The sequence below is a fragment of the Mesocricetus auratus genome, unplaced genomic scaffold (genome assembly GCF_017639785.1).
Source record: "Mesocricetus auratus isolate SY011 unplaced genomic scaffold, BCM_Maur_2.0 Super-Scaffold_100015, whole genome shotgun sequence".
Lineage (NCBI taxonomy): Eukaryota > Metazoa > Chordata > Mammalia > Rodentia > Cricetidae > Mesocricetus > Mesocricetus auratus.
This window is the reverse complement of record NW_024429198.1, coordinates 43,666,429-43,688,894: the sequence shown is the minus strand read 5'-3', so window position 1 is coordinate 43,688,894 and position 22,466 is coordinate 43,666,429. Positions and strand designations below refer to the sequence as shown.

Below are 22,466 nucleotides of genomic sequence, written 5' to 3'. Positions count from 1 at the left end.
CTCTGGCCCCTGTACACACTGGTGGGCAGGCACAGGTAATATAACTTCACACCATGCATCTTAGATACTCTGTGATGAAAGTCCTGCTCTCCCCGCTCCAATCTGTCACAAACCAACACGTCTGTAACATTACAATTACTAGAAAAGGGAAATGAGCAAGCTATATGAAATGGAAATCCACCAACTACATACAATCCAAAGCATTAAAACTTCCCAGACATTATTGCTTAACAACATCACACTTAGATGTTATGAACTGTCAACAAGCGTCATCCAATTAGCACAGGTCTGTGGACCACGACTGGGGAGGTCCAGTCTAAACCACAGAAAACAAACATCTTGTAGCAATGTAAAGAACAGCCATGTTGGAATGATACTCATAGGATGCTAACACATGCTTTATGTCAAGCATCGGAGTGTTTCCTGGCATCTTGGGCAAGTGATGGTGCGGCCAGGGTCCTCTCACCCACTTTGTGAGCTCACATTAAGGTTCTCTCTTCCACTCACCACCTGCCCTCCAGGAGACCCAACCACACTGCTTAGTTTCCTCCTGGCAAACCCTTCTGCTCCCGGGTGAACTCATCTTTGCCTTCTAAATTAAGAAGATACCTGTGTCTGTATCCCCACCCTAAGAAAGGAAACGTATCTGACAGCACTGTTCCTGCAGCCTCCTCTCCACTCACAGCCACCACCACCCTGGAGCTGGAATCTTACGCAAATGAGCACGCAGGTCTTACTGGTTTTCCTGCAATAGAATTCATCTATGACTACAGATGTGTCTACTGACCTGTCAGCTATTACTGCTTTACTTTTCACATTTAAATGCTTTCATGTAAACAGCATATGACCATACTTTTATAATTTGCTTTCTTTGTAGGTTGATCTGGGTGATATTCATGAGTCCAGCTCATGAGCATTTAGTACTGTAAACAGGTGGCTTTTTTCTTTAAAAAAAATCATGATTATATAAAGTGTATTGCAACAAGCATCCCTTGTATAGGGTGTCTGTGAGTATGTGTGTGTGTGCGTGTGTGTGTGTGTGTGTGTGTGTGTGTGTGTGTGTGTGTACGTGTGCGTGTGCAGAAACACATGCCCTGGTGTAAGTAGAGGCCAGAGGAGGAGGTCAGATGTCCTGCTCTATAGAGCCTGTCTTATTTCTTGAGAAAGGGTCTTTCTTGGAGCTTGGAGCTAGGCTGGCATCCATCAAGTCCCAGTGACCTTCCTGTCTCCACCCTGACAGTGCTCCTCTGTCCTCCAACCTCAACAAAGATGGGTTCCAACCCTTCCAAACTGTAGGAGACTAGGTCCTAACCCCAGAACTTTCACTTGACCTTGAAATTATAGTTTAAAAAGTGAGACCCGAGAGAAACTCCTTTCTGCCTGTGTGAACTCAATGCACGGAAACTGTTTCAGCACAGAATTTAGGTGACTAAGGTCAGGTACATTTTGAAAGGTGACAAAAGGAAGCTAAACTTCATTTAAAATCAGAATTAAGAGAAGACAGACAGCCAGTTCTTGTATAAATGAAAGTCTCTGATGTCCTGACGAGTGTGGTAAGGAACTTACTAGCAGCTCAGGACACCCACCTATGGCAGCTCAGGACACCCACCTTGTTGGCAGCGTCTCTGGCCTGCTGAATGAGTTCTCGGATTCGGTCCACATTGTCAGAGATGTTTCCCAGGGGCAGCAATTGTTGGTTGATACTTTCAATCTTGATAAAAAGATCAGGCAACTTCTTGGTTAATTTCTTTACTGTTGGTGAAATGAGAAAATGGAAATTTTACCCAGTACATTGAAAAAAGGTTAAACGCAGATGTTCATGATGGGAATATTTGTTCTGGCAATCCTGGGAACAAGATTGATTATAATCAGGCAAGGCTCTTCTAAATTCATTATAGATTTCTGTAATGATATCAGTATCAAATTATTTCCCTTGGTTAATATGGAAAGCATTTCTTTTCTTATCCTTTAATAGTAATCGTAAGTTAATACATCATGATTAATAACTCTTACTCTACCAAAAAAAAGGAAGGAAGGAAGAAAGAGAGAGAGAAAGAAAAGAGAAATCTATAGGACACACTGGGCTGCAGAGATGGCTTAGTTGGTAAAGTAACTGTTGTGCAAGCATAAGGACATGAGTTTGAATCCCCAGACCCATGTAAGAAGCTGGGCACAGTAGCATGTGCCTAGCGCTGAAAAGTTTGAGACAGGAGGATTGGTGAAAATGCTGGCCAGCTAGTCTACATCATCTTCAGGTGTGAGCTCCAGCTTCAATGAGAGACCCTGTCTCAGAAAATAAAGTAGAAGGGTTGGGTAGACAGCCTAATGGGTAAATCAGCTGCTGTTCAAGAATGAGGACCTGAGTTTGAATCCCCAGAACCCACCAAAACACTGAAGGTGGTACATGAGTCCACCATACATCATTGCTCCTAGAAGGTGGGAGAGAGACAAGAGGCTCTCCAGAAGCTCACAGGCCCACTAGTGTGGCACACATAGAGTGAACAAGAGACCCTGTCTCAAAACAAAGTGGAAGGCAAGGACCAACACTCAAAACTGTCCTCTGGCTGGCATGGTGGCACATGCCTTACCCAGCACTTGGGAGCCAGAGATAGGTGGATCTCTGAGTTTCAGGCTAGACTGGTGTCAAAGTGACTTCAGGGACAGTTGGGGCTAGACAAAAACACCAAAACAAAACATTCCTCTTACCTCAACACACTATGGCATAAACATGCCTATATGTGCACACACACATACATTTAAGAGACAGTAAGTACACAGGGCATGGTGGCCCACATCTTTAATCCTATCACTGAGGAATCATTGACTGGCAGATCTTTAAGTTCAAGAGGCAGCCTAATATACATATGCCCAGGAGAGTTGTGGATATATGGGATATACACTGAGACCTTGTCTCAGGAGAGAGAGAGAGAGAGAGAGAGAGAGAGAGAGAGAGAGAGAGAGAGAGAGAGAGAGAGAGAGAGAGAAGACAAGGAGATATATACTTAGCATGAACTTCTGCTGACCACTCACCTGCATACACTCATGAATGCTCAAATAAACACATACATCACACACACACACACACACACACACAAAGAGGGAAAGAGACATCCTCCCCGTCTCTCTAACACAACATCTTGCTATTTGAATAGAGCATGGAATTCTTATTAGAGGTCAGACCTTACCAGAAAGGAACTGAAATGGATCAAGGTCTTAGCCATGGAGAACACTAGCTAAGACATCCTGACCTGAGCATGCCTGTACCTGAATTATTGGCGTCGGTCAGAGCCTTGCTGAAGTCCTCACGCCGTGTGCTCCCATAGCTGTCTTTAATTCTTCCCAAATCCGTCTGGATGGGGTTGATCCCATCGAGAATCTCGCTTGTTATACCATTGGCCTTCCTGACCATGCTCTTTGCACCACGGATGGCACCATCAATATCACCTAGTGCACACACGAATAGGGAGAAAGCCTAAGGACCTAAAACATTCTCCCAAGAAACTCTGGCCAGGAGTCTAGGGTGACGATTACCTCTCTGTAACCCATAAAGACTGTCACGGACCGCAGTGAGGTTGGTATCCAGCAGGTCCTTCTGAACTGACACAGTGCTCAGAGTTTGCTGTAGGCTGTTGAGGGCTGGACTGACTTCTAAAGGAAGGAAGGAAGAAAGAAAATACAAAAAGGCAATCATTTCATGGATTTTCTGTGGGCATTTGTGGCCTCTGAGGTGGGCAGTGTTTTCAGACCATTGAGTATGGGTGTGTACCTAAGTCATCACCTCACAGATGCCACCACAGTACCTAGCTGTGGGGTCTCTGGGGTCAGAGGCCAGAAGAGCAGTTTACCAGAGCCTTCTGATGGCCGACTTCTTGAAAGGACACACAAAGAGGGAAGACGCTAAATAACTCAGGGGACAGCTGGACTTCTACTCTGACCTGAGCAGAGGAAGTTTGCTGAGGGGTGTCCCAACATACAGTGTGTGGCCGGCACTGTCTGGCCTTAATGTCAATGAGTGAATGCTTGCGTGAATGAATTAAGCAAAAAGGATAACTTGCAGCCAAGACAGGACTGTCGATGACAGAGCCTCATGCAAAGAACACTATGTGGACGTTTGTTTCTGCTTCTGCAGAACAATGAAAAGACGTGCCCTTGGGGCTCTCCCCAGAGATGCTCGAAGTGACACATCAAATATAAACTGATGAACATAATGCTAAAAATCTGCATCCCTAGCTAGCAACACAGCCATCAGAGGATATAGAAAGTGACTAGCTAGTGTGTTAACACCATGCTGGTGACACATGGCTCCTTATGAGTCTAGCACTGCTTTAGTTAGTAGAACAGTCAATATTCCAACCTACTTTCAACACCTATCTCGGCCACAGCCATGTCATCCTAGCACTGAAGAGGCAGGGATAGGAGGATTGATAGAGGGCATGCTTACTATGCTCAAGACCCTGAGTGCGATCCACAGCACCATGAAAAACAAATACACCAGCAAACAACCCCAAAAGCACCAAACCAATCCCTCTAATCTCAGTGCTAGAAAGAGGGCAGACATAAATCCATAAAATCTTAATGTTGATTAATGACTGCATATTAGAACATACTTTTTCTGGGGTTTTACTTTCTGAGCATTTGATTTTTCAAAAATATTCAGTAAATAAATTGACAGCATCTTCATCTGTTCCTTCAGAATGGACTGAGTAGCTGAGTGAGGACTGAAAGTCTAGACACCTGCCTGGCCATGGCTTCCTGGGAAAGACCATAAACTTCCAAGAGGCAGCATTTCCAAAGCTTGGGATTGTTGAGTTTCAGATGACTTCTACCCCTGAACTACACCTCCATGTTAAGACAATTTAATTATTGTCTTAAGTACATAAGATGAAAAATTACCAAAGATAAAATTGATGCTTAAAATTTTCTTGTGCTCCATGTCGGCAGTGATTATTTTTTCATACTTCAGTTGCTAAGGTTTTAGGACTAAGCAGTTGCTATAATAATCTGGAATGAATGACCTTCATATGTGGCTTCCCACTGCCAGGATCAGAGCACCCCCAAAGTCAGGCCAAGGAAGGCTATCATTCTCAAGACTTCTTCGTCTGCGTGATGGATAGGGGCTGTTTAGGACTCTTGGTTAATGCATGATGCCAATAACATAATCATGAGGCAGAAGTATCCTTTGCATTGACGGTGGGATTGGACCTCCCTCACATTCCTGCAGGTTGGATTAAAGCCCTCCGTGGCCCCTGCTGTCCACCCTTCTAATACCTTGTTGCAGCTTTTTCTGTGTCATCTTGGCTTCATTTAACAGTTCATCACTGTCAGAACTCAGGGTCTTAGCTTGTCTTGGAAGATCTTCCTTTATCAGTGTCTGAAAGCAAAACATTTATCACCTGTGAGCACCTTAACAAACACAGAGTAACATTTTTCACCTTAGCCCCAAATCCCTTATCTTTAATCTTTAAAGAATAAGATTTTGAAGGAGATGAATTACACACTGTTGCCTAACGATGTGGTTAGGGCTCTAGATAGATGTGTACCTGTGGCTTGCTGTGCTGGACCAATCTTGAGTGACAGATGGCTAAGCCCATAAAAAAAAACAAACCCTGCAATCACTTAGTTGCCTTGAGGCTTTCAAACTTTGGAACCTAAAAGTCTTCAATCTTTCAAAGCCCAACTTCCCAACTCTAATATTTAGTGTTCTATCCTTTATATCTTGGAAATGGGGATATTATACAGTGCATCAAAGATCCTGTAGGCCTCTTCAGACAAGAACATATTTAAGACCAAGTCACCAAAAAGGCAAGCCAGTTAATTCCAAAAATCTTTCTTTTAGTAAATATCACTTATTAATTAAAGCATAGAACACCTATTAACATTAGTATGTTTTCTATCTGACTGTACAAATACATTTTAAATCACACCCCTGATGCCAAATAGTCAGCAAATGCAGAGATACATGCCAAGAACAAGCTCAAGTCTGTTACATATAGCAAGCCCTCACTTTGAGTAAACATTATTTTTTAATATTGCTCCATGCACGGGAGAGTAAGCAAATGAGCTGCCTCCAGAGCCTGTCCAGCAAGCCAGTGCTGCTCCTGGTACCCACCTGGAGGGCAGACTCCGAAGCGCTGGTGGCCTTGTTGGCTGCATCCTCTGCTGCTTTGATGGCATTGAGGATGTTCTCATAGGCGGTGGCAGCATCCACAGCACAACGCACCAGCTCATCCCCACTGGTGTTTCTCTTTATCCTGGAAGATGATACAGGGTGGGGTCAGGCTACCAGCATCCTTTCTCTGCCTGGGGCTGCCATCCTCCCAACGACTGCACAAAATAGCTGTGCACTTGCCATTCTGGCCCCAGGACACAACCGAGGGACCGATCTCATTGCAAGTCTGATTTTGACTTGGTCCCTGGGTTCTAGATGGGGCTTTGGCCTTGATCCTTCCCTCCCCCCTGCTGCTGAGTCCTAGCCAGCCCAGTGAAGACCTTGCTTAATGCTCAACCAACCCATGACATTTGGACCTCTGCAGCCAGCCACTCACTCTTCCAGCTGCTTTGCCAGCTCCTGTAAAGACTGAGCATGCTTCTCGGCCTCCACCACCAGGGATGTTTTGCTGGCAGATCTGGAGAGTTCTTGTGCCTTGTTGCCTAGTTCCTGTCTTGCTCCATTTAAAGCTGCAGCTAAGCTTTCATATTCCTATTTTTCCAAATAAGCAAACAATATAAATTAAAGCAATGAACATGTATGCCATTTCCTCAATCTCCCTCATAAATGATGCTTCTAATGAGAATTTATATTTTCTAAGTCATTTTTATCATATTGGCTTATCCTTAGTTCAGACAGTGGCAGTGGCTGTAATCCAAGTTTGATACCATCTTGAATATCTTCTTTCTGATGGGCACCGTCTTTATAACGTTTCATTAAGGAGATGCTATGCTAAATGGAAGGGCCTCTTATGATACAGAAACAGACATGGGAAAATTTCTTTCAAAATGCCCATAAGGCCCCTAAAAAGTCTGCCAGGCTTTTATCAAGTCTTTGATGTCTTCCATCAAGAATGGCATGTTTGATATTTTTAAAATAGCATCACGATGGTTAGTTTTTTGTTATCACAAAAGTGATCTTCACATTGATAGATTTAAGGCAACTCCAGCATTCATGCCCCTGTCCCAGCAGAGAGTTGCTGTTACTATTTGGGGGCACGCAGTTCTGGCTAAAAGGGAAATATTCAAATTAAAAGTCAACAGGTTTGTCTATTTCATCATCTCCTGTCAACGGCATTTGACTAGCTTGGGTTTTCTAGAGGACCAGTGTCCTTCACTACCTTCTGGCTTTTGTCCATCTGCTGCAGTAGATTGTTGGTCTGCAGCAAGGAAGCGTCTGCCGTGGCCAGGTACTTGGCAAAGTCGTTCTTCAGGGAATTCATTTCCTTCATTTGTCTCTGGAGAGAATAAAAGAGCCCGTGTGCACACACTCCATAACACATTAGCAGAAAGCACAGACATATTTATGGGACAACAGCAAATAAGTTGGGGTCAAATGTTTTCTTGAAGCTGACAGCAGCCTAGCCTGCTTCAAGTGACGGGGCCTGGATCCCCATTGCATGTTGCTGTGTTGTCATGGTGTCGTCTGCTCCCATGGCTGAAGAAACCTCACACACTGGGCAGTTCTACCGGTGAGGTGGGAGGACAGAACATAACATTTTAACTAAATAAACGAACCAGGGCCAATCGCCTCTGCACACCAGTCCCAGTGAGCACGTAGCGGGTACCTGGATGAGGGATGGCACAGGGCAAGAATGTGCCAGGCCAGAAGGCTTAGAGGCTGGGACCCACACTGCTGGAGCCTGCCCTCTTCCCTGGCACAACCAGAAATGCAAACAGAGACACTGCTATCCAGGACCGCACTTAGCTAAGCGCGTCACCTACTATGGTGATACTGGTTAGTGTTTACAGTGATACTGGTTAGTGTTTATCAGCTTCCTCCTCTCTGGGTGCCGATCCACATTACTCATTCACCATGTGCCAACCCTCCATGTGCTGTTGTTTTGGTGTAGAATAATCACCATCAAAAACATAAGCTATAGGGCTGGAGGTGTGGGCTTGATGTTAAAACAATTGCCTAACATGGGGCCTTGGGTCTGATTCCAAATACTGCCAAAAAGAAGAAAGTCTCTGCCTGCTATCTATCTATCTATCTATCTATCTATCTATCTATCTATCTATCTATCTATCTATCTATCATCTATCATGTGTGTAACTGTGTAGGAGTGACTGTGTGTTTGTATGCAAATGTATCTGTCTCTATCTTGTGTGTGTGTGTGTGTATGTGTATGAGTGTCTGTCTCTTGTATGTACGTGTATGTGTGTGTATGTCAAAACCTTAATCTCCAAAATCTGTCATTATAATGTCAAGTGGCCTATATATGCTCTGCCTCTTTCCTATACACAGGTAGGTAATTATTTCAGATGCCTGTGTTGGTGATTATCATAATACCTAGCAAGAATGTTACTGAAAAGACACTGGATATGACGTGATAAATTTCTCATCCAGTCAGGAACATGATTCCTCTGACACCTTCCAGCCGTGGGCAGGCTGCGGCAGTTTGTGAGGCTCTGTCCATGGTTTCGGAATCTTCTAGTGGCAGGGAAGTGAAAAGACTACTCTTACATTTATTGCCTCACTCCTGTGTGATCAGGGTCTGAGGAGCAAAACCAGACAGGTGCCTGCCAGCCCCCTGCTCCCTTCAGCCCAACATTAATGAAAGCACAGGTTTCTGCCTGTGGCTCACCTGCACGGCTCCTAGAACCTCCTCATTCTCATGGTTGAGGCCAGTGGCCTGCTTTGCCTGGGCAGCTGCCTCCTGGAGGACAGCCCGCAGGTCCTGAAGTTTGGCTTCATAATCGTTTAATGAATCCCGAATAGTTTTTAGCAGTCCGTTGTTCTCCACCTGGTGGCTTTCCAGCCAGGTCCTGACCCGGTTCAGCACTGCAACACATAATTCATGATTTTTTTTTTTTACCTGAGAGATGAGTTTACTGGAGCGAGGTGCCAAAGCTACAAGAAGAGAGCCAGCTTCCTGCTCACTCCACGACGGATGTTACCACAGCCTTGGAGGGAACAGGAAGACTAAGACCACATATAGACCCTGTCGTGTGCATTCGCGCACTGCCCTGTGTGGCTGCCATGACCGGCATGAGTACAGTGGCTGTCCTTCTCATGGTGCTGATGAGAAGTCAGACTCGAGGATAAACGGCCTCAGATGCAGGACGTGAGCCTCGATTCTGTCACTGCTAAAATCAAATAGTGATGCTGATTAGCACAAACGCTACGTGTCAACTACAATCTGCACACGTGCCCTAGATACATCATTCTAACAGAGAATAAATAGCCATTCGACCCAGTGATGCATTTTCTCTACTTACAACATTTACATGTAACTAGCCAATCACTCAGATATTTGGTTTGGGACTTTGTTTTATAGCAACAGTGGCAAAGCTAAGTCGTGCTTTAAAAATTCAGCAGTGGTGAAGTAATAACTCTTTTTAAATGGTTTAATGAAGCTAAACTTGGTGGCTCGTGCCAGTAACGCCACCGCTTTCGAGGCTGAGATAGCAGGATTGTACATTCAAAGCCATTTCAGACTGCAGAGTACGACACTATCTACAAAAGGAGGGCGGGAATGGTATCTGTGAGAAAAGAGGAAGTGTCCCCCAAGGAGGTGTGTGCAGATGAGGGAGCCACTCTCGGTGGCTCCTGGCTGCAGTACCAGCCCCTGGAGGCCTGAAGCTGGAGGGCCAGAGCTAGAGGATGACCAGGGGTTTCGGCCAGCATGGGCTAATGAGTGAGACTTTGCCTTAAAGAGAAAAAGTGTGTGTGGCATGGGGGAAGAGGCCTCTTGAAAACTTGGAGAAAAGACTCCAGGGCTGAAGGGGCACCCCATTCCTACTGCTGAGACGAGACCTTCCTTCCTCCCACAGCCCAGAGCTCAAGACTGCACTTAGAATATAGTGTTTTGAGTCGATTAGGGTGGGCACAGGAACTGGGGCTGCCTTACAACGCTGGGCTTCTGCTTTCTCGGCCTCTGCTTCTCTGAGATGCTTTCTGAAGTCTCGGCCCCGGAGCTCCCGCATCATGCGCTGGGCTTCTGCCAGCTCCCTGGACCAGTCGCCCACCGCCACGTCCATTCCTTCGCTGCCTGGCCTAGTGATCCGCTTCAGGAGAACTGGAAAACATCAAGTAGTTTACTGAACAGGGGGTTCTAGAAGCTTTATGGAAGGTCCCATCCATCTTTAAGTACCACTGTGGGATCTGTCATAATGCTGGGCTATCAAAAATAAACTCCCTATTCAGTATACAGCAAAGGTTATGCAATAAGCTTTACTTGGGCCAGGTAACTTTTCTTACTGTGCACATTCTGGATGACGTTTTTAACCTTCGTGTCCAATTCCTTGGCGCGTTGAATTGTCTGATCAACGTTGCTATATAATGTTTGCGCTTTTCTGGAATTGACTTGTGCCTACGTGAAAAATATACTCATGGTCAGTGGATTAGAGTGAAAGAGAAACTGAGGCTATCCCCAAAGGAGGAGAAGGTCCAGGCAATGAACTCAGTACATCACCTTTTCTTGCAAAGTTTCGAATTCACGGCCCAGATGGCTCAGTTCTTTCTCCAGGCCGTCCACTTTGGACCCGTGACTTGAGATGGCAGAACGGAGGCCAAGTAGCTGGCTCTGAAAGCAAACACAATGCTAGAGTCTGCTTGGGGGCAGACACTGCCCAGACCACTATGTTCCCTTCAACAAGCTCAGCACTGCCTTTATTTGACGAGGGGCATGAGGCCCTTTAAAATAACTTACAAAATGAATCTACTTTCTGATGCCAATTGTGACATGGCTGAGAATTAGAGCAAATGTGCTGGCCCTTTTTCCACCACCACAATCGATTTGATAAATTATTATAAATAAGAGATAATCAACTGACAAACAAAACGCTTCTTTTAGCTCAAAGCAAGGGAATGAAACTTAGGGAGGGGGGAGCTGGGGTCTGACAAAGCCCCCTTGAGAGCATGCACCCAATCCTAAAAACTCTACCGCAATCTCTTACATTTGGAATAGACCTTCAGAGCCTGGGCATTGGGGGAGGTGTATTAAGGGCCCAAACCACAGCAAATCCAAAAGACAAGAGTTTTTTTTTTTTACTTTCCTTATAAAAGAAAATAATACTACGTATCAAGGGTATTAATTTCCAGATTATAAAGTATAATCTTAAAAAAAAACTCCAGTTATCCTGATACAAAAAAACAGCAATATAGTTATTTGCACTGAAGGAATCCTATATTTGATTCACTGCAGGGGAATTCTGAGTGAGGATAGTTGGATGCCCTCAAAGGCAAACAAGAAGCTGGGATTTTTTACGACATTGGATGATGTGTCCGAGGCAGCACAGCTGATGGCTAATTGCATTGTGTCACAATCCAGATTCCTATTCATTATTATTATTATTAATTGCTGGATTGCCTCATTACTTTAAAGGAGACATTGCCACACATATTTAGAATAGGGATTATTTTTAATTTTTAGAGTAGGGATGTAATGCCTTGAATGAGAGGTGAAAAAAATTGATTCTGTTGCCTTATTTGTATGTCAGAGACAATGCGGAGTAAACCAAACCCCAGGTCTGCAGTGGAGTAGGTGAGCCAGACACTACAGGGAGGATATACTAAACTACTGGGTATATGTACGTACTCATGAGCACCCACAAACGTTAGTTCACTTTTATTGAGCTCTCAGAGTTTGTGTGACAGAGCAGTAAGACAGATCATTGTAACTTTATAGAGGGAAAGCCAAGCATCACTGAATGGCCATGAATGAAGGGGGTGAGCAAATCGTGGGAGCATTGAGCCCTGAGAGAAGGTGTGAACACAGCATGGGAGCGTCACTGAGCAGCCCTGAGAGAAGGTGTGAACACAGCATGGGAGCGTCACTGAGCAGCCCTGAGAGAAGGTGTGAACACAGCATAGGAGTGTCACTGAGCAGCTGTGAGAGAAGGTGTGGACACAGCATAGGAGCTTCACTGAGCAGCCCTGAGAGAAGGTGTGGACACAGCACAGGAGTGTCACTGAGCAGCCCTGAGAGAAGGTGTGGACACAGCATAGGAGCTTCACTGAGCAGCCCTGAGAGAAGGTGTGGACACAGCATAGGAGCTTCACTGAGCAGCCCTGAGAGAAGGTGTGAACACAGCATGGGAGCGTCACTGAGCAGCCCTGAGAGAAGGTGTGAACACAGCATGGGTCACTGAGCAGCCCTGAGAGAAGGTGTGAACAAAGAAAGCATGAGTATTGGCACAAAAATAGGCAGGTTGACCAATGGAACCGAATTGAAAACCCTGATTTTAACCCACACACCTATGAACACTTGATTTTTGACAAAGAAGCTAAAACTATACAATGGAGGAAAGAAAGCATCTTCAACAAATGGTGCTGGCATAACTGGGTACTGGTATGCAGAAGACTGCAGATAAATCCATGTTTATCGCCTTGTACAAAACTTAAGTCCAAATGGATCAAAGATCTCAACATAAATCCAGCCACACTGAAACTTTTAGAAGAGAAAGTGGGAGATACTCTTCAATGAGTTGGTACAGGAGACCACTTCCTGAACATAACACCAGTGGCACAGACACTGAGATCGACAACTAACAAATGGGACCTCATGAAACTAAAAAGCTTCTGTAAGGCAAAGGACACTGTCAACAAGGCAGAAAGGCAGTCCACAGAATGGGAAAAGATATTCACTGACCCCACATCTGACAGAGGGCAAATCTCCAAAATATACAAAGAACTCAAGAAGCAAGTCTCCAAAACACCAAAGGATCCAATTAAAAGGTGGGGTACAGAACTAAACAGAGAATTCTTAATAGAGGAGGCTAAAATGGCCAAGAGATACTTAAGAAAGTGTTCAACATCCTTAGCCATCAGGGAAATACAAATCAAAACAACTTTGAGATACCATCTTACTCCTGTCAGAATGGCTAAAATCAAAAACACCGAAGACAATTTATGCTGGAGAGGATGTGGAGAGAGGGGAACACTCCTCCACTGCTGGTGGGAGTGCCAACTTGTACAGCCACTTTGGAAATCAGTATGGAGATTCCTCAGGAAGATGGGAATCAATCTACCACAAGACCCAGCAATTCCACTCTTAGGCATATATCCAAAAGAGGCAAATTCATACAACAAGGGCATCTGCTCCACTATGTTCATAGCAGCATTATTTGTAATAGCCAGAACCTGGAAGCAACCTAGATGCCCCTCAACTGAACAGTAGATAGAGAAAATGTGGTACATTTACACAATGGAGTATTACTCAGCAGAAAAAAACAATGGAATCTTGAAATTCGCAGGTAAATGGATAGCACTGGAAGAAACCATCCTGAGTGAGGTAACCCAGTCACAAAAAGACAAACATGGTATGTATTCACTCATATATGGATTTTAGACATGGATCAGGAGAGTGCCAGTCTGCACTTCCACTGACAGAGAGTCTGGGAAACAGGAAAGAACATAAAAGATATGCATGGTACCCAAGAGAAGAGAAATGAGGCAAAATCCTCTGAACACATGTGGAACACCTCGAGAGGTGGGGGGAAGGGGGAGCTTGGAAATAGAGAGGGGGAGAAGAGGAAGAGAGAGTAGGTCATGGAGGAACAGGAAGGTTGACTGGGGGGGGATAGGGTAGGGGGAAGAGGGAATCATAGGTTAGAAGACAGATCAGGCACCATTGTGACCTCTAGTGATCTAAAGGGATGACACCAATTGGCAAGCTAAGCAATAGTGTAGAGACCACCCCGAATGCCCATTCCTGATAATATACTTGATGTCTACAACCATCTGGGAGCCTTCATCCAGTGACTGATGGAAGTTAAACACTGAACTGAACCCAAGGAACCCAGCAACAGAGAGAGGAGCGATGAGCAAATTGGCAAAGAATGGGCTGGCAAAAACAGCAGAGGCAGCTGATCCGAACAGGGGAGAGCTCTTGGACCCCAGACCCACAGCTGGGAGACCAGCATGGGACTGATCCAGACCCCCTGAATGTGAGAGTCAGTGAGGAGGCCTGGGCTACCTATGGGGTCCTGAGCAGTGGATCAGTGTTTATCCCTCGAATACAAACAGACATCGTGTTTCCATAACACAAAGAGGGATGCTCTCTCTGCCTGGACTCTTAGGGGAGTGCCTGGACCCTACCCTGAATGAATTGATAGACTCTAGATATCCCCTATGTGGAAGGAATTGGCAATAGGGTGGGAGGATGGGGGCGATGGTGGGGGGTGCGGGAGGAGGGGAGGGAGAGGGTACTGGGATTGACATGTAAAACAAACTATTTAAAATTAAAATAAAAAGCATGAGGGAATGGGACCATGAGAGAAGGTGGAGAGCAAGGTGTGATCTTTAGACTTTGGTCTTGATTTGAATTCCAACTGTGTGAACACGCTTTGTTCTTGCTTGGCTTCTACGTGTTGGGTAAATGAAAACACTTTTTCTCCAAGAGATCTTGTAAGACGTGAGTGAGACCCTAAGATCAAAGAGCCTGGCATACAACATCCATGCAGAGACACCAAATAATCAGAGCAACTGACTCACAGAGCTTCCTTCTGTCTCCCAACAGAAAGGGCTGTGCTTGCTTCTCTATATTAAACCTATAAACCACAGAGTTGAATTCCTTAGGGAATGAAAAGGAACCATTTTTGGAAAATTCTTTGAGATGGAGCCACTGGAATCAGTTCTCATCCCAAAAGCATCCCTTAAACTTCACCCAAAGCCTCTTTCACTGTGTCTAGTCTTGGGTTTACCTCATCAATTCTCATACCTCAATAAGCATGTTTTTTTCGTTTCCATGATTTTCACTTGGGTCTTTTCATCTCTACTTCTTACTTGATTTCAGGTGAGATTTTCTCCATCTCATTTCTTCTAATGGATGCTATTCTTTTAAGAAATTTTCAGGTTGTCCTATTATTTTCATTTCTTTCAAGTACCCTCATCTCTTTTGAGTTGCATTTCTGGTTAATGTGCCTGTTGAACATTTGCAGACACAATCAATCATTGGGGGTTTCTCCTCCCTCCACATTCCCTCAATCATCTCTAGTGACAATAGCTGTCACAGCCCCCACCATGAAGCCCTGTCCTGAGTCTAAGGCCAGGCCACACATTGACAGTTCAAGACACACACACTATGATGTTGGGGATATCATTTTCTAGCACAGATCCAGGCTTCACGGTGATGATGTCGAGGATGTCATTGTCCAGCATAGATCCAGGCTTCACGGTGATGATGTTGGGCATGTTGCAGTCCTGCACAGATCCAGGATTCACTATGATGATGTTGGGGATGTTATTATCCAGCATGAATCCAGGCTTCACTGTGATGATGTTGAGAATGCCATTGTCCAGCATGGATCCAGGTTTCTGGGCTTGTGTGGATGCTGGTCAGAAGACTAGGACTCCCATGGCCTGCCTCTTTTCTCCTTTTGCCAACGAGGAGTATCAGACAGTTTCAGAGAGAGCTCGACTCAGGCCCTGTGGCCCCATCACATCTCATAATCTCCTCATAATCTCCTTATTTCCAAGAAGAGTGAGAGCACCGACCCAGAAGAACTATATCCCAGCTTTGGAGCAAACCTCAATATGTTCAAAGGCATTGAAATCTTAAATGGTTTGCCTCTGACCACAAAAGGATCAAATTATAAATCAACACTAGAAAGTCATCAGAAAAAAATCCCAGATCTAGGATTAAATAATATAATACTACATTACCCATGGGTAATTCACACATCACCAGAAAACAGAAGAAGGTTTTGAATTGAATGAACAAGAAAACATAATACTGTGAAGTCTGGGGGGGCACAACAAAGGTAGTATTTAAGAGAAGCATTTCTTTACAACATTGAATGCTGATGTTAGTAACAAGAAAATTTTAAGTCAGTAAAGCAAACTTTGATCATAAGAAACTAGAAAATGAATAGCAAATCATTCCACAGACTGTAGAAAGAAGAAATGAAATATGTGGGTAAGAGCAGAAATCAGTTAAGTTTGATACTATGCCCATTTAGCAGAATAATAGTAGCACCCTTGAGGCCTAACAGTAGTAGCACCCTTGAAGTCCCCAATCTGGTTTATTATACCAGCTATATGCTTCCTTAGTTGGTCACCCCCATGATGTTCGTGCCACTATTGCACCCATGGACATCTTGCCATGGTGGTCATTATTGTAGTTTTCAAGGTTCAGAGCTGGCTAGGACTGTTGATGACTTTTTTCTCCACAGTATACTGCAGAAAACCTTCCAGTACTATGAGAGTCACTCAGCAAGAAGGAAGCTTCCTGGTCACTACCCGTGATTTCTCCATATCCTGAGCAAAATTTGAATCTCTCAAAGCAAAGATTAGTACAGTTCCCCGCTCAACAGAGAAGTTTCTTTTGCGGTGTTTGGTGGTTAACACAGAAACTCAGAACTGGTCACAGTACAGAGAATAAGTATCAGCTGAGTGCTCAACACAAATGGGATGCCTGTATCCCTCCACTCCCCCTGTATCCACTCCCCCAAGTCTGGACCAGAGTCAGGGAGGATAAAACTGAACATTCTTTAGGTCATGACCTCACAGCGGTGGCCATCTGCACAAGACCTGTACAAGATTAAGCCAGTCAATATTCTAGCATGGAGTAGCAAATGATTCATGAGCTCCACCCACATCTGAGGAAATATTGACAGTCAATGACTTCTGGATTAGGGAGAGTCTATTTTATTTGAGGATGTGGCTCCTAGTAGGTTTACCATGAGTGGTGGCCCCACATTCAGAAGTAACACATATTGAAATAAACTGGTTGGCTGTTTTTTTAACAAAAAAGGATGTGAAGTTATGGGACATAGCAAGGGGGGATGACCTGAGAGAAGTTAAGAGAATGAATGTGATCAAAATATACTGTAAGAAATTAATAAATAATTACTAAAATATCAAAATTAATAATAATAAATATCAATGCATTGAATGATAAAAAGTAAAAATCAGAAAAATTGAAAACAGAAAAATCAATGAAGTAGGAAAAAATTAACAAAGTTGATAATCAAGAAAAAGAGATAAGGTGAAAAATACCAACACTGGGAATGGCAAAGGGGTACATTGTAGACTTCAGAGATCTTAAGGGAGCAGGAAAGGACTTGTGAAATATTTGGAGTGAGTACATTTGGTCATTTAGGTGAAAGCAACCCATTATCTGAAAGAGGCCCACAACCAACTCTTACTCGTGAAGAATAAATGAGCAAATGACTCTACTACCTATTGTACAAATTCAAAACACTGATTGTTAAAAGAACCATCCAAGGACCACCTAGGCTCACATAACTTCTCTAGAAAATTCTAGCAACCATTCTAAGAGAGGACTTATATTAGCTTTGAGGAAGCCCATGTTCGGGTCTTCTGAATGTAAGCTGTGGAGCTGAGCACTTTAAGAGAAAGGTAAAGTTAGGAGTGTTCCGTGAGTAATGAATTCGCATTCACCAGAGTCAGACCTGTGTGTTGGTGAGTACCTCTCACTGCTGAAAATGGACTCTTCTTTTGTATCATGGGGATAAAAACCCCTTGAGCTGTAAGTGGAGTCACCTGGAGTCACCTGTACCCCGACTTCCACTCAAGAAGCAGCCATTTATATACAATCTACAGACAGCTCTCTGCTTCCATGGTTCTATGTCCATGGATTCCACTGGTCCAAAGATTTTAGAAAAAAAATGTATACTGAACTTGTAGTGATTTTTTTCTCATTATTCCTTAAACTATGAAGCAGAATGGTTTTTTGGATGGAATTTATACTTGATTATCATTATAAGTAAGCTAGAGATGATGGAAAGTTTACAAGTCAGAGGGCTAGGTCGTAAGAAAGCATGGGACCATGTTGTATTAGGGATGTGAGACTCTGCAGGCTTGGTTTTCCATAGAGAACTGATTCCCCAATAGAGAGCAAGGCACAGCCACACTCACTAAGCAGCCGGTCTGGGTCCCCACCAAAGGCTTACCCTCAGGTCCTTGGCCTGCGTCTCCATGTGCCGGATCTGTTCTAGAACACCAGCGCTCACACTCAGGCCCTGCAGCTTTGACTTCATGAGGCGGAGTTCCTCACCCATGGTGGCCAAGTCTTTCAAGAGGGTCATCACACAGCTGTCACAGTCTGCAGGACCACAGTGAAAGTTGAATATGCTGTAGGCTAGAGCCCAGAAAAGACACAGAGAGCACTAGGCCTATGTAGCCTGTCCCCTCAAACACAGATTATCACAGGTAGAAGTCACAGCCCTAGACAACTCAGGGAGGGATGTGCACTCCGAAGAAGAAAGAACTGGATGTGCGAGAGCACTTTTGCTAGAAGTCGTGACTCTTAGCAGCTCGTTGCTTATTTTGTGTGTGGGGGGAAATAATAGTGATTACCATGTGGTCATGGGGTGTCCGCTAATGACTATTTTTGTTGACTGCTTTTGAGAATGGGTTTCATTAAGTATCCCAAGCTACCTCAAATCAGTGATCCTCATGCCTCACCATCTCAAGAGATGAGATGACAGACATGTGCCACTACACACAGATGATTAGACACTATGATAAGTAATGTGACATCTGAAGAGAAGTCCCCAGAAGTTGTATGAGGTAGGCATTCTGTGTCCACTCTATCTGTGAGCTGAGACTTGGAGACGTGAGGCGGCCTGTAGGTGGTAGACAGCTAAGAGTTGACAGGGGCAGGATTTGAGCCAACATTGTCCTTCCCTGTTCTCTTACTTTGGTTTTCCTGACTATAAAGTGCTTGTCCCAGCACGGCACTCACGCGTCTTAAATGAGACACAGCTTGGAAAGGGCAGGGAGGGACTTTCTTTTCTCACCATCGCATTCTTCTGCAGGACTGCTATCTCTGGGTTCTTGGCTTACACAGTCTAAAATCGGGAGGAAAAAAAGACATTTGTATTTAACTTGTTCTTCATCTGCCCTCTAACTTGGTTTCAGAAGAGCCCATTCTGGAGGGTTTTAGTCACCCTGTCACAAAAGCATCACTGTCCCCCCTTTCCACTTTCACCATGCCATTGCCACGAGCATGAACTTCCTTGGTGGCTTCCTTCACCACATATGACTATTTCTTTTCTAAGAAGGGCGTTTCTCAGGAACGGCATATCTTCCTTCTTCAACTGGGGATCTCACATATGCCAGACAAACAGTCTACCACTCGGCAACATCTTCAGTTCTCTTGTCACGCTAGCTACTTCTCTTTTTTAGGATTTGTTTTTATTGTATGTGTGTGTGTGTGTGTGTGTGTGTGTGTGTGTCTGTCTGTCTGTCTGTCTGTCTGTCTGTCTGTGTGCACGTACGCACACCAGGCCTCATTGATGCAGATACCTGTAAATGCCAGAAGAAGGCACTGGATCCCCTAAAGCTAGAGTTACAACTGAGCTTTCTGATATGCAAGGTTGTAACTGAACCCAAATCCATTGGAAGAGCAGCAAGCACTCTTAACCACTGAGACATCTCCAGTCCCTTGTCTCTCTAAGCTGCCCAGGCCAGACTTGAACTTCTGAGTGACTGCCCCAATCTAAAAACTGGTGTTAGCCCATTTGTTATGTCTTATTTTGATGTTTGATGGGATGAATCTGCACATTCCAGGTTTAGCTTTTCAACTTGCCCGCAACTATAAGATGACAGAGTTCACCTAAGTTGACACCTTACTAACACAGCTTTTCAGCATTTTCTGTGGAAGAAGAGAATATTCTTCTTTTTGTTCCAAGTTTTTCTGAACGAATCAATAAAAACTGTGACAAATTATCTTTCACACAGTATATTATATCTACACCTCTGACTTGAACACATTCCAGAACTTGTATTGATAAGAAAGAAAGAACACTTTAATTTCTTCATGTTGACAGAAAGAGAGAGAGAGAGAGAGAGAGAGAGAGAGAGAGAGAGAGAGAGAGAGAGAGAGAGAGAGAGAGAGAGCTGGTGTAAAAGTAACTATAGAGTGGGGGTAGAGAGAGCGCTCAGTGGTGAAAAGCTACTTTTGTCAAGGACCCAAGTTCAAATCCCAGCACCCACATCAGGTGTCCTAACTGTAACTCCAGGAGTCCCAGCTCCCACTGACACTGACACTCACGTATAACACTCTCAGACAGACACATGCACATAACTTTAAAATAAAGTTGCTCAAAACAACAACAGTGTCCAGGAATATCTAGTAAAACCACCAAAGTGCGTCTAAGGTTTTCTGATCTACAACTCATTGGGGTTTAAAACAATTTACTTAAAAAAAAAAAACAACTAATTGAAGTAATTGTTCCTCAAAGCCACAACTATTACCCAAGCATTCTCAGGACTGTCAAGGGAAGGAAATTGTGAGCTAGAGTTCTATGCTATGCATGTTAGACTGTTGTCTCACAGAAGCTTTAAGATTGAGGTCAGCGGGGATGTGCATTGAACTTACCTCCAGTTAGGGGGTCACAAGTGCCTAACTGGCCATTACTGTTACAATTGCATGGTTGGCAGCTACCTCCAAATTTCTGAGGATTCCCAAAATAGCCTGGTGCACACCTGCACAGAACATGGAAAGGCTAAGAAACACCCAAATAACTGTCATTTATCCACCATATTTTCCTATTTGAGATACCATAGCTGGGTAATAGGAAAGGTGATCCTGGCTGGCAAGAATTAACACTTCTCAAAGGGCATGTTTACTTTGTCCCATAAACAAGGTTACTAAGGGTAAGAGACAAATAGGGATTGCTCCTTCATCTGCCGTCTGCCCCTGCTACTGAATGCTCAGTAGCTGAGTGGCAGAGGAATAAATGGTTTGATCAACACAGAAGTCAGAGTGGGCTGGATTTTATTGAGTTATGCTCCTGAAGACGTCACGTAGACACTGTGAAATAAATCCAGGAGTTTCAAAGCTTTACATGGAGGGAGTTCTGTATTCCCTGCCATGAGATTTCAAGGCCATGAACCTATATTTACACTAGTCACAGCAGTGGGGCATATAAGAAAGTGACGTTACTGACAGGAGTCAGAGAGCTTCCTCTGGCCAGGAGCCACTGTTAGTCTAGGTAACATAGTAAGAAGCCACGCCCAAGCCTCAGAGTTTAAAGGTCGTATTCCTTGAAGCTTAAATTCAGTAAGTAAGAAAAATAAAACATGTTAAATTTCTAATATTAGGGAGTCAATTGAAATATTTTTATTTATCAACATTTCCCCATATGAGGAAGCCTGAATTTTCAGTTCCATCTCCCACATAAAGCCTGAATTTTCAGTAAATTGATATATGGTATGTTAATATAATAGAGATGATAGACTTGAGGAAATATGGTAACCATTTCTTCAAAGTTTAAATCTATATAATACTACTATTACTACTACTAATAATAATACTCCAGCCATTTTCAGCATATGTTCTCAAAGCTACCCTGGTGATGTCTGCAGGGAATATAGATACTGGGTCAGAAACAGCTGTCTGGACCTGCTTGTACCATTTATGCTATGACAGTCTTGGGCTGTCATAGACCTTTGAGTTCCTGTTGTCCATCAGATATTCTCAGGAAAATGTTAAGTTTCATAAAGACATTGAGGGTTTGCTCATTGCTATATCTCTAGGACCCATAATGCTGCTGCTGACACATACTAGGAACCAAGTAGGTTATGGGATGGATGGATGGATGGATGGATGGATGGATGGATGGATGGATGGATGAGTGGGTGGATGGACGGATCAATGAAAGACTAATAACACCCACCTTGCTCAATGGATATAAATGATGTTAGTAAAGGATTCATCAGCCTTCACATAGTCACTCACTAAAATGTACCCATGATTATAAGGTGGGGTTCAACATTCATTTTATAATCAGTATCATTGGTAATTACTACATTTCAGAAATAAGCAGGAAGGCAGACACTTACATACTCTTCCCTAGTAATAAGGCTGAGGTGGCTTATCCAAACCTACTAAGCAGGGAGGTAAAATGATAGGACTGAGCCGTTACATACTGACTAGAGCCATGCTCATCTATAGCAGGAGATCTATGCTCTAAAGTACTTCATTCTCATTTCTCACCTATATGTAAAGTTTCTGGAGAAAAGACCAAAAGTACAACATACCCTTTATAAGGTTATACAAAGAACTGGGGCATTTAGTTATTCCCTATTCTTACAAAGTATACATTATGTCTACAAGAAATAATTGCCTCTCTTACTTTCCTTTCATAGCTAAGCACATGCTTCTTGCTTTCCCAGATGACATTAGTACAGAAATTAAAAGCAGAGAACAGATCTGCCCATGACTCTGTGTGGCTGAGGGAGACAGAGGGGAGCATGGGAGGAGTCAGAAGCCTTTCCGCACCCACTGTAGGCAGACCACCCATCCCAAGTTCAACTAGATGCCCCTATATAGTATATTCCT

The 22,466-nt window shown here is 43.9% G+C and overlaps 1 protein-coding gene across 2 annotated transcripts in view; it reads right to left on the bottom strand.

Annotated features, from left to right (window-relative positions):
* Positions 1-22,466, bottom strand: part of Lama3 (laminin subunit alpha 3) — a 231,863-nt gene that overhangs the window by 42,073 nt on the left and 167,324 nt on the right. For both annotated transcript variants that reach the window (XM_040757846.1, XM_040757845.1), the window contains 14 exons: positions 20,502-20,608; positions 18,919-18,969; positions 18,070-18,221; positions 10,626-10,736; positions 10,412-10,523; positions 10,062-10,229; positions 8,796-8,992; positions 7,329-7,445; positions 6,546-6,700; positions 6,110-6,251; positions 5,269-5,371; positions 3,532-3,648; positions 3,265-3,444; positions 1,610-1,752 (listed from right to left, as the gene is read on the bottom strand). In XM_040757846.1, the coding sequence (XP_040613780.1) occupies positions 1,610-1,752; positions 3,265-3,444; positions 3,532-3,648; positions 5,269-5,371; positions 6,110-6,251; positions 6,546-6,700; positions 7,329-7,445; positions 8,796-8,992; positions 10,062-10,229; positions 10,412-10,523; positions 10,626-10,736; positions 18,070-18,221; positions 18,919-18,969; positions 20,502-20,608 (1,855 nt within the window). The remainder of the gene's footprint in view (positions 1-1,609; positions 1,753-3,264; positions 3,445-3,531; positions 3,649-5,268; positions 5,372-6,109; positions 6,252-6,545; positions 6,701-7,328; positions 7,446-8,795; positions 8,993-10,061; positions 10,230-10,411; positions 10,524-10,625; positions 10,737-18,069; positions 18,222-18,918; positions 18,970-20,501; positions 20,609-22,466) is intronic.